This window comes from Aedes albopictus, chromosome 1 (assembly GCF_035046485.1).
Source record: "Aedes albopictus strain Foshan chromosome 1, AalbF5, whole genome shotgun sequence".
Classification (NCBI taxonomy): domain Eukaryota; kingdom Metazoa; phylum Arthropoda; class Insecta; order Diptera; family Culicidae; genus Aedes; species Aedes albopictus.
In genome coordinates this window covers 98,796,910-98,810,028 of record NC_085136.1, presented here as the reverse complement: position 1 = coordinate 98,810,028, position 13,119 = coordinate 98,796,910, and the positions used below count along the sequence as shown (strand labels likewise).

Sequence of the window (13,119 nt, the reverse complement as noted above, 5' to 3'; positions counted from 1 at the left end):
GCGGTTATGATGATGATCATGTTTGTCTACAAAAAGTTTGACAGCTCATCAGGCCCGTGCACAGAAATGGGGTTTTTCTTGATTTCGGCAAAAGGTGGAGGGGCACCTAGCATATGGAATATCGGTAAAGGGGGGGTTCAACACCCAAACACCATAATTATTATTTTTTTAATCCTGATCGAGTCCAACGGTGCAGAGAAGTTTCTTCAGTGAAATGAAAAGTTTAAGAGGTGATATATTCGCAAGTACGGTACGGTAAAGGCTGGGTATGCTGCGCAATTCAGATCCCATTGTGATCCACTAGCCTCTGCCCAGCAACTCCTATCCCTACCTCCTCGCGGTACCGGCCGGAAACTATGAGCAGCCTTAGGGAAGATCGGGTAACCAACCCCGTTGGAAACTTTGGTCGTAGGGGGCTGTCCATAAACCACGTGGTCATTGGGGGGGGGGGGGGGGGGGGTGGGCTCAACTGTGCACTATGGTCCTCCGGAAAGTAGGGGCACGGTGTCAAAATTTCGCTTATTATCGAACATTCATGTACCTCGGATTTTTTTTCGAAAATGGTTAATATTTGGGCTATATATTCATAATCGGAAAACTAGAAAATATTTCATCGGCGAAAATTTTTCCATACATTTTGTATGGAACGTTTTTTGGGCTAAAATAGTAATTATTGATTTTTAGTATGGAAAATAGCCAAAAACTCATCTAACTCAAATTTTCCCCGATAGAATATTTTCAAATTTTGCATTTATACATTATAGCCGAAATTCTAACATTCTATGAAGAAAAATCCGAGGTACATGAAAGTTCGATAATAATCAAAATTTTGACACCGTGAGGGGGTTGGTGTCAGGCCCTACGAGCCAGCTGTAAAAAACCATTGTAACGGAAAATCTGCAACAGAATAATACGAACCGAGACCAACGGCAACGACCCCAGCGAACAGAAAGGACTTGCGATTGGAAACTCGGTACGTGGAACTGCCGATCTTTCAACTTCTTTGGGACCGATTGACGAAAGAATGTGCAGGTTGAGGATCATGGGCCGATTCTTCAACTTCAGCATAATAAACGTGCATAGCCCACACTCCGGAAGCACTGATGATGGCAAGGACGCATTTTACGCGCAGCTCGAACGCGAGTACGATCGCTGCCTAAGCCACGACGTCAAGATCATCATAGAGACTTGAACGCTCAGGTAGGTCAGGAGGAGGAATTCAGACCGACGATTGGTAAGTTCAGCGCCCACCAGCAGATGAACGAAAACGGTCTACGACTCATTGATTTCGCCGCCTCCAAAAAATATGGCCATACGTAGCACCTTTTTCCAACACAGCCTCCCTTATCGTTACACCTGGAGATCACCACAGCAGACGGAATCTCAAATCGACCACGTTCTTATTGACGGACGGCACTTCTCCGACATTATCGACGTCAGGACCTATCGTGGCGCCAACATCGACTCCGACCACTATCTGGTGATGGTCAAACTGCACCCGAAACTCTCCATCATCAACAATGTACGGAACCGACAACCGCCACGGTACAACCTAGAGCGACTGAAACAACCGGATGTCGCCTCACCATACGCGCAGGATCTCAAGGCCGCGTTGCTAGACGAGGGCGAGCTCAATGAGGCCCCTCTAGAGGACTGCTGGAGTACAGCCAGTGAAAGCAGCCATCAACGACTCAGCCGAGAGCACCATCGGGTACGTGGAACGGAATCGACGGAACGAATGGTTCGACGAAGAGTGCAGAACGGTTTTGGAGGAGAAGAACGCGGCGAGGGCTGTAATGCTGCAGCAAGGGACTCGACAGAACGTGGAACGTTACAAACAGAAGCGGAGACAGCAGACCCGCATCTCTCGGGAGAAAAAGCACCGCCTGGAAGAAGCGGAGTGTGAAGAAATGGAACTGCTGTGCCGTTCCCAAGAAACACGGAAGTTCTATCAGAAGCTCAACGCATTCCGCAACGGCTTCGTGCCACGAACCGAAATATGCAGGGATAAAGACGGAGGCCTCTTGACGGACGGACGTGAGGTGATCGAAAGGTGGAAGCAGCACTTCGATGAGCACCTGAACGGCGTAGAGAACGATTTTCCGATCGATACCGTTGTCTTCGGATCGGCGATCCAAAGCCATATACAGTGGACTAACCGGAGAACCTTGAACCTAAACTTTTTTAAATCATTCTATTTTTAACTAATGCCAGTTTTCCGCTATGAGCATCAACGGTTCGATTTAAAATCTGACTTAACCTGAAATCATTCAACTTCTTAAAACATCTTGTCTTGTAATAATCTCAATCTTATGATCCTTAATTTCTCTGTTTCAGATTCGGCAATCCAAGATTGAACGATGCGGTTGACGCGGTTATTCTACACAACGTTACTAATTGGCATATTACAGGTAAGTCCGCACTATCATAAACCTACCTACCTACCTACGTAATTCTGCACGCTTTCTCGCGCACCGCCGCGCCGTGTCGCCGTTGGCCGGGATCACGAATACACATTACACGCGAAGAGCTCCGTCCCCACACAATTAGAGACGAGACATTCGACTTGTGGTATGGCAGGCAGGTACACATCAAGATGTCATCGGGAAAAGCCCACCTGTGCAGAATCACCGACCGTTTATTACCATGCATTGGGTTTGCTCGCGTGTGGAAATGACTAAATCGATTAACGCTGCGCAGCCCCCACAGCGCGACCAATTTAGACAGTAAATATAGGCACATGTAGGTATAGGGGATTTGTAATGTAACCTATTCGTGTGCGCGGGTAGCAAATGTTGGCAGTTCAGATCATTGCAAAGCGGATGATGGGCGACGACGACGGGAGCGGCGATGACTTCGGAAACGACTGTAGATGATCGAGTGTTACAAATTGATCGTTACCGCCGCCGTCGGCCGTTGTTGCGTTATTGCAAGTCTACGCGGGTTGATGACGACATGCTGTCTGAGCTTTCAGTGAGTGATGCATTTTTTTTTCTAAGAATAAAATAAGTGCACTTAGTTGAGAATGCGTTTCAGGTGTAGTCCTGACCTCGGCCACCGTTTCAAATTTTATTCAGCAATACCATTTGTGTCATCTGCGAAGCGGACAAATTGACCGGATTTCGTGGAAACCGTAGGGACCAGATATTTGAGGTATTTCCTGATAATTATCTGTACGCTGAAGATCTGTTCTGTTGTCGACCGGCCGTCGACGAAGCCAGCTTGATAAATTCACACCAGTTCATTCGCTTTAGTTGATAGACAACAGAAAATGATCGAGGGAAGCAACTTGTAGACGGCAAATAGTGAACGCCTGAAAGGTTGCCCGATACCTCCGCTTCTCCAGTAGCTGTTGGAATTCCCAGATCATTACTATCAACGGGTGTAGATATGTGGCCATCTTTAATTTGTTCATCTTAATGCGATCATTGCTATATCCATTTTGTAACGAAGTGCAGAAAAGTGAATCGGAAGTTTCACCAAGAATTCCATAAGAAAGTTATACAAAATTTTTTTTTTTTTGAAATTTTTTTCCAAAAATCCCTCAGAAATTCCTCCAGTAATTCCTACAAAAATGTCGCCAATGATTTCTCCTAAAATTTACCAGAATTTCTTCGTAGATTCTTTTTAAAATAATTTCAGACGATTCATTCAGAAATATTCTCCAGGGATTGGTTTAGAAATTCTTTCATGATTTTCTACAAAAATTTCTTCAGTGATGCTTTCAATATTTTGTTCAAAGATTCCTTCAGAAATTCGTCTAGATTTTTATTCAGAAACTTCTGTGAGGATTGCTTTGGCAAATCGTTCAGAGATTCCCTAAATCTTTTTGGAAGACTTTTGAGAAAATCTTCTATTTTTTTTCGGAAAATTCTCAGGTGATTTTCTGGAAATTTGCTTGAAAAGATTTCCCCAGAAATACCTTCACGGATTTTTTTTTTCAAAAAATTGGAAGATTTTCATTAGAGATAACTTCAGAAATTTCTATAGTTGTTCCTCCAGGAATGTATCAAAGAGTTCTATTATTTTCTTCAATGACTTTCTCAAAAACCCTTCTATAGATTCTTCCAGAAATTCCTGGAAAATCTTTCAAAAATATTTTCAGAAACCCTTTTAAAAATCCATCAGAAAATTCTCCAGTAATTCCTACAAATATTCAGTCAAATTGGGGTCTCCATTTAGCCTAGTAGTTAGGGCTATGGATCGCCAATCCGGAGACGGTGGGTTTGAAATCCCACCATGAATTCCTTTAAAAAATTCTAAGATTATGCTTTCATTCAGATAATTCCTTTAGAAATTTTATTGGATATTTATTCAGATAATTTTTCTAGAAATCCTTTAGAAAGTCCTGCACACTTTTCGATTTTCTTTGGAGGAATTTTTAGAAAATCCGCTAAAAAAATGTACAAAAATTACTCCAGGAATCCAAAAGCATTCTTCAAAGATTCCTCAAAAAAAATCTCCAGGATTTTTTTCACGGATTATTTAAAAAAATCTCCCACAGTTTTTTCTTCAGAGATAACTTCAGAAATTACCCCAGGGATTCCTCCAAAAATATCTCAAATAACAAATAATCTCGCATGGATTGCATTAGAAAACGCTCCATTTATTTCTTTAGGAATTCCCTCAATGATTTCAAAAATTCTTCTAGAAATTTCTCGAAATAAATACTCCATTAGAAAATCCGTTAAAAGAATTTTCGCGGTTTTTTTTTTAATTAAACCATTCAATGGCCCTGCAGAAATTCCTTCAGTTATTCCAACAAAAACCTTGGCTGAGATTTTTTCAGAAATTCAACAGAATTTATTCACAGATACTTTGAACACATTTTCTGGGGATTAAGTCAGAAATATTCTCTCGCGATTGCTTTGGACAATCTTCCATGCATTTCTTCAACAACTCCTCCACTCTCCGGTGGAATTTCTGTAGAAATTCATCTAGATATTTATTCAGAAATGTATAAAAGGATTCCTTTTGAAAAATCGTTAAGAGATTCTCTCAGACTTTTCTTTGAAGGGATTTTTAGAAAACTTCCGAAAATTCATTCCGAAATTCCTCCGAGAATTCTTTTGGAAGTTTCTTTAATGTTTTACCCAAAAATTTATTTTTTGGAAAAAGTTTTTTTGTTTTTTCTTTCTTTGGAGACTATTTAGAAATATCTACTGGCGTTCCTCCTGTAATGTCTTTAAGGTGAAGATATGACGAAGCCATACCTGAAAATTTCAAGAGCACAAATCTGAAGAACCAAATGTCGGTTTGCGCTGAAAAGTTGATCGATTGGTAACCACCAGCGGGTAACCAATCGATCAACTTTTCAGCACAAACCGACTTACGGTTCTTCAGATTTGTGCTCTTGGAAATTCGAGGTGTGGCTTCGTCATATCTTCATCTTAAGAGCTCTTTTAAGAAATCTAGCAGGGATGGCTTGGAAAATTCCCTTTTTTTATTTCTTCAGGAATTCCCTCTAATGACTCATTTAATAATCCTTCCAGAGATTTCCTTGAAAAATTTTCCAGAAATTCCTTGAAGTATTCCTTTTGAAAAATTGCGGTGGATTCATTCAGAATTTTATTCATAGAGATTTTTAGGAAGTTTTCCAGAGTTTTCTACTTTAGTGTGAAGAATAAGCAATAAGCAAAGCAATACGTTTAAATTCTCTAAAAAAAAAGAAATAAAAAAATCTTCAGACATTCCTCTGCGTATTCCTTTAAAAATTTTCAGAAAAATATTTTTACGAAATCTTTCGTGCATAACTGCAAAACTTTCTCCAGGACTTTCATTGGAAATGCCCCAAGAGTTTCATCCAGAAATTTTTCTGGAGATTGACCAGAAATATGGACAACCTTTTATAGATTTCCACAGATTTCTACGTGGACTTTTTTAGAAAATCCTCCAGGAATTCTTTTGAAAATGCCTCCAGGAAAAGAGCTTCCAGTGATTTATAATAAAAAAAAATCCTGGGACTTCCCTAGAAAAATCTCTGTTAGAATTCCTTCCATGAGAAAATCCTCCACGGATTCCTTAAAATATTTCTTCAGGAACTCTTTAAGAAAATCGTGCATGCATTGCTTCATGGAATTCTTCATGAACTTTTTCGAAATGGCTACATGGTTTTCCTCTAAAGATCCCTCTCGAACGTTTTCCAAGAATTCCAGGGATTTCTAGAAATTGCTTGATGGTTTCTTTAAGGAATTTCTACGGGGTTGTTTCAGAAAATCACCCACGGAAGTGTTTCCAGCATGTCGTTTTCATCAGAAAATTCAGAAACTTTGAATTCTTTTCTCAATGTTTCCTTGAGAGATTCTGCCATGAATTCTTAGAGAAAATCCCTCAGCGGTGCATTAACATCTCTAATGGTCGCACTGTTGTATTTGTACAACTTGTTTAAAAATTCTTGCTTGTTTAACACACCATCATCATGGTGCTAGCGGTGGTGGACAGTTTTCTGCGTAAATCGTTGAGAAGTTTCTTTAGAAATTCCATCAAGGGTTACTTACAAAGTTTTTCAATTGATTCTTCTAGAAATGTCTTCAATGACTCTATGAGAAAACCTGAATTCCTTTAAATATTGCTTTCTTTCATAAAATCTTCCAAGGATATCTACAGATATTCCCTTACAGATAGTTTAGGATACTTCCTCTGTGATCAATTCAGATATTTATCTAGAAATTTCATCATAAACTTCTCCAAAGATTTATAAAGAAACTCTTTCTTGGATTCCTTCACAAATTCGTCCAGGTATTCTTTCAAAAAATCTTTTGTATTTCTGTTTGTATGTCTGTCTGATAGTCTGTTTGTCTGTCAGATACTTATAGACTCGAAAACTACTGAACCGATCCGCTTGAACAAGGATTACTTTAGAAATGCCTTCAAAGATTTCTTAAAACTTGTTTTTTGGTAAATTTCCCAAAAATTCCATCAGATATTCCTCTGGAAATTGTTTCAGATGTTTCTTTAATGATTCTCTAAGAAAAACAATCTTCAGAAATTTCTGCACGGATTCAAAAAAAATTACAAAGTTATTCTTTAGAGATTACAGGAGTACCTCCAAAAATTACTCAAAAAGATCTTTTGTAAAATCTTGCATGGATTTTTTCAGAAATTTTTTATTTTATTTCTTCAGCAACTCCACCACAACCACCTCCCCCCCGCCCCTACAGTTTCGAAAATTCTTCATGGAATTGCTCAAAGTATTCCTTTTGGAAAGTTTCAATGTATTTCTCCAGAATTTTCTCTAAAGAGGCTTCCAGGAAGTTTTTTGTGTAATCTTCCGAAAATTTCTAAGTGTTTTTTTCAAAATCTTCCTTGAATTACTTTAGAAATTTGCAAATATTTTTTTTTTTTAGATTAACTAGCTCGAATTTTAAACAAATTCAACATATTCCCTCAGTAATTCCAACATAGGTTTCTTAAGAAAACCCTCATAGATTTCCAAATCAACCAGACAAAAAACGTCTTGTGATTCTTTAAAATTGTGTTCCTCTTAACTTTCTCCCCTCTCCAAAGTTCCTCTAAGAATTGATTCTAAAATTCTTTCATGGAATAGAATCTCCTATAAAAATCCATTAGAAAATGTTTCAGAGATTCCGTAAGCAAATCTAGGGATTCCAATAGACAGACAACCACTGACGGATTCCTTCAAAAAATCTACAGTGAGTAATGAAGTCTTGCATGAATTGCTTCAGAAAATTCTCCATGGATTTCTTTAGAAAAGTCTAGAATTAGAAGTACTTTAAATACACAGAAATAAAAAAATAAAAAAAAACTTCTCTTGAAATTTATACAAAGTTTTCTACAGAAATTCATTTACAGATTTTTCTAGAAATTTCCCAAATGTTTCTCAAGAGAGTGTTTAGAAGTTCCACTGGGTTCTTTGAAAAAAAAATCTCCCACGGATTCCTTCAGAAGTCTCCCCAGCGTGTCATTTTCTTCGAAAAGTCAGACACCAAAAATAAATTCTCTTAACTTTCTTTCTGAAATTCATCCTTGCATTTCTTGAGAAAATTCCTCAGGGGCTTCTCGATAGTTGCTCACATCAACATCAAGTTACGAGCGGTGTTGAGTGTGCTTTATAAACATATTGAAATTTCTCCAAGGGTTCCTTCAAAAGGTCTTGTAGAGATTAGCCCAGAAATTTTCAATTTAATTCTTTTAGAAAATATGAATTCATTCTAAAATTGCAAATAAAAATTAAATCTTCCAAGGATTCCTGCAGGTATTTTTCTACGAAATATTTAAGATTTTCTTCAGTAACTTCGTCAAGATTATCTACAGAAAGTCTGTAAAGGGTTTCTGTGCAAATTCATTCATGCATGCTTTCAGAAAATCTACTGGGTTTCATTCAGAAACTTCCCCAAGGTTTATTCTAAAGATTATTTGAATGTTTTTTGCTGAAATTCATTAAAAGTTTTTTACAGATACTTCAATGGAATTCTTCAAGAAATCAATAATTTTTCCAAACATATTTTTCTATGTTTTTTTAGAAATTTTTCAAAAAAATGTTTCTAGGAATAATTCCAGAAGTTAATCTATTTGTTTCTTTTAAGTTCTTTATAAAATCGTTCAGGTTTTTTAAATGAATTTGTCTAGTGTTTTCCCTAAAATACTTCTGAAGATACTTGAAGCAATTCTACCTGGTTTCCCAGAGAGTTTCATCAGATTTTTTTTCGGGAATTTCTTCAGAAAAACCTCGTGTTTCAGCAATTTTCCTTTGATTTTCTCAGATATTCCACCAGGAATTCTTTCATGAAGAAATAAGTTTATCCTAACATTAAAAGCTATTCGATGATGAACTTATTGATTGTATGCCTATGCACAGCTTGGCGTTAGTGATTCTTATAAATATTGAAAATTGGAAATGCCTTAATATTGCATCAAAAAATGAGATTGTTGCAGGATTTCCTAGAATGATTTCAATTAGAATTCCTCCAAACAGTTCCCTATGTATCTCTTTAGAATGCATTCCTGTCCATCAATTTCTTTGAAAATGTCTCGAGAATTTTCCCATAAATTCTTTTGGCAATTTCTACAGGAATTTACCTTTGGTCTTTTTCAAAAGTTGTCTTCAGAATGCTCTCCTGGGATTCTTCCAGTGACTCTTTAGGAAATTCTTCCAAGGACTGCTACAAAAGTTCGTGTATGTATTCCTTCAAGTATTTCTTCCTGGAAAAATGTTTGTATTCGATATTCGCAATATTTGATGAGATAATGTTCTGATAATGTTTTGACCCAATCTCACCCCTCTCTGACCCATTGTCAACGATATCGACTGTACCTAAAGAGAGTTCTCTAGCTCGTCCAAATTTTCTTTCAAATGTTAGCTAAAAATTATCAAAAGATTGATAAAAATGAGGTATTTCCAGCAATTCTCCCAAGAATTTCTTCAGAAAATCCTCCTGCGATTCCTCAGAAATTTATAGACAGATTTTACAAGAATTCACCCAGAACTGTGGTCAGAAATTCCTACAATTTCAAGCAGTTTTTCGGAAAACTTTTTCCTTATAACTATTTCAAAAATTCCTTCAAAAGTTTCTCATGATTTCAAGGAGTTTCTGAGAAACTCCTTTGCTAATTTTCCTGAAGAAATTTCTAAAATTTTCAATGTATCCATAGGGGAATATCTGAGAAAATCCTTGGGAAATTCTTCTCAGGAAGAAATTCTGTAGAAAAAAAAAACAGCCTGGAGAAACTCCTAAGGAAACCCTTGGTGGATTTTTAAGGATAATTTCTGGATAATTTCTTCAACAAAATTCTTGGAGAAATTTCTGAAAGCATTTCTGAAGCAATTTCTGTTGGTATACCTGGGAAACGCCTAGATAAGCTCTATAGAGATCCAAAGATAAAAACTCTTGAGATATTTGGAGTATTTGGAGGAAACCCAAATGACCCAGCAATCATTTTTGCTGAACAAGAGTTGAACAAACGGCTCTTACGCAAATTTTAGCTCAAGAAACTCTTATTCAGCTACTTCTGTTACTTGGGGAATCTCTGCAGGAATCTCTGGAGTTATTCGTGCCTGAATTCTTCAAAGAATCTCTGCACGAATTTCTGCAGGATTTTCTGAGTGAATCCTTGAAGTTGTTTTCAATGTGTCCAAAAACGACCTCAGGGAATCACTCAGAAAATTTGCACATATTTTCAGTAGAATCCTTAGAGCAATCCTAAAAAAATCTCTGATTGGCTTCTTTAAAAAATTACGAATTTCTGAAATAGTTCCCGCTGAAAATTCGAAAGAAACTTTTGAAGAAGTTTTCGAATTCGAAATCCTAGAAGAATTCCTGAAGTAATCCTTGGCGGAATTTTAGAAGGAATCTTTAGAAGAATGGAAAGAGTGTCCATTTCCATGGAAGACTTTCTGAGAGAAAATTTGGATAAAAAAAAACACTAGAAGTCGGTAGTAGATTTTCTGAAGAAAACCTATGAAGAATTTCTGGGGAATATTTATTTTAATTTAGTTACTAGTTTTTACATCTTACGGAATCGCAGAGCTTTTCTGAAGGAGTTCGTTGATGATTTTCTGAAAGAATTCTCGTACGAATTTTTGAAAAAAAAAATCTCTAGAGGAAATTCTGAGGAAACCCATGGAAGTTATTCTAAAGAAATTATTGAAGCAATTTCTGAAGTATTCTCTTGATGAAACTCTGAAGGAGATTCTTGAAAATACTCCAAAGCAATCCATGGAAAAACATTCTGTGGACTAATTGAAAAGAATTGCTAGAGGATTTTCTCAAAGAAATCCATGGATCAACTTTGGAAGGAATCCAAGGAACGTTTTATTAAAAGTTTTAATTTCCAAGGTAATTGCTAGAAAACTTTGATGGTATGAGAATCTCCACCCAGTCAACCAGTGATCGTATAAGATGTTGAATAAGATGTAAAAGTGGAGGCGATATGCGTACATTTTACATGCACCTAAATGGAGGCATGCACTCATATGACCTCCACTTTATCATCTTATGCAACATCTTATACCAGTGGTGCTCATCCTGCGGCCCGCGGGCCGCATGCGGCCCTCCAAGCCTTAAGATGCGGCCCGCGGAGTACTTTAGGACGGATCGAATTTTTTGAACGATTATTTGAAATAAATCGAAATCACACAAAAAAAAATTGCTGATCAATTTTCACAGTGTTGAACACAAATTAAATGATAAATAAACAAAAAGAACAATCCGTTCTGGTAAGATTCGAAATCCGAAATATTTCGGCATTTCATCTAAGTCACGAAGCCAGCTTATAGTTATTTATAAGAGGTACGAATCAAATGAAAGTTTGTTAACAATGCAATCTTGAATCATTTTAAAATTAGTTGCAGTTTTTAAGCGCAGTCAATGCAACGCTGAGCAAATATTTCACATTTCGCCTTTCCGAAGAACATAAAAACACAAAGCACGAAGTTTTTGACAAAATTCTCAACAAATCTCAACTTGGTTGGCAATATTGTTGAATTTTCACTGCTTGTTTAAATTTCTATTATAAGACTCACACATTTTTCGAAACAAAACTCACGAATCCAATTTGAATTGTCCAAGCGAAACTCCTGAACGAACTTAAAGAAAAAAAAAATCTCAGGTGAGATTCATAAAGCGTCTCCTGTGCCCTTATGGAGAAACTTTTGGATACATTTTTGGAGAAACTCCAGGAAACATTATTAGAGACAAATTTTAAGCAACTCTAAGCGAAATATATGGAGAAACTTAAATCATCCTGAAGAAAATAAACCTGAAGTAACTCAATGAGAAAGTTGTGGCGATACTGCATGGAAATTATAGGAGCATCTCTTAGAAAAATGTTCTGGTGGCACTCTAACAGGAATTTCTTGAACAACTTCAGAATAAATTCCTCGAACAACAAAAAGAGAACTTTCAGGAGTAACTACAAACAAGATCCTGGAATCTTCTGGAACTGCATCAAGACACAAAAGATGCCTAGAACGCCTGATAAAAACTTGAACAATAAATTTGAAGCAACTTATGCAGCAAATTTAGAAGATATGTAATGTTGAAGAAACTTCCGGAAACAATTGTTAAAAATCTAATTTTTGAAGAAATTTGATGATGAAGTATTTCTTCAACTTTAGAAGAGGCTTATGGAAAGAATTTACTAAAATCTTCAAGAAACTCCTGGAAAATTTTCGGAAAAATCTGGAAGCTATTCTAGGAGAAATTCTTGGAAACGATTTATAAGGAATTCCTGAAGTAACTTCAGGGCAGTTCCAAAGGCAAATCTAAGAGGAGTTCTTGGAGGTGTTCCAAGTGAATTCTAGAACAAACTAAAAGAAATTTCTCGAAAACCTTATGGAGCAACTCTACAAGAAATTTTAGGAGAAAATCCAGCAAACCTTTTTGGTGAGATTCAAAAGAAATTCTTATAAAAGCTGCCTGACAAGTTCTTGAAGTGGCTTCAAGGCAATTCTAGGGGCAACTTCTAAATTGTTTGTTTGAATTTCAATTTGAAACTCAAACGTTTTTCTCCACCAAACTTAGAATCTAAATTGAGCTCCACAAATAGATTATAAAGTTTGACCCTTACACAAGTTCTGAACAGTTCAGATTTTTAATAAATATGCTTTGGGATTGTTCTTTTTGTTGTTTTTGTGCATCGATGTTTTATGCGGCCCGCAGGTCGATCCCGAATTGCAAATTTGGCCCGTGGTATCCTCCAGGTTGAGCACCACTGTCTTATACGATTACTGGTTGTCTGGGCACCAAACATTAGCACTATTTATTATATTTCGATACCTGGCCTCCGCAGAAGCTATGTACCAACGACAAGTTAAAACAAATTACATAGGTACTTGAAGCAGGATCAGATTTAGTTGGGTTACTCTAACTCAGCTTGAAATTGCTCACAGTTGATTTTCGATGCAGTAATTAGCAGAGCAGATAAGAAGATTGTTCGAAAAGATTTCCCACAAATGAATTTTAATAGCCGGCCTTTAGCTTACAGGTGGTCACCCCTCACACACTAATCTAGCATACATACGACCACACACCACATACCAGTGCTGTGACATCGCACACCTGCACTGTGTGTGTAATAAAATGACATGCCTCGCTCCAGTAACCATCATAACTCATTCAGTTTCATGAGAAGCGTAAAGATTTCCGCTATTTAATTGTA

At 37.1% G+C, this 13,119-nt stretch overlaps 1 protein-coding gene across 2 annotated transcripts in view; it reads left to right on the top strand.

Moving 5' to 3' along the window:
• The window catches only part of LOC109398413 (uncharacterized), a 286,366-nt gene that overhangs the window by 170,235 nt on the left and 103,012 nt on the right, over nt 1-13,119 (top strand). For both annotated transcript variants that reach the window (XM_062845077.1, XM_062845078.1), the window contains exon 2: nt 2,338-2,411. In XM_062845077.1, the coding sequence (XP_062701061.1) occupies nt 2,361-2,411 (51 nt within the window). In that variant the 5' untranslated portion in view covers nt 2,338-2,360. The remainder of the gene's footprint in view (nt 1-2,337; nt 2,412-13,119) is intronic.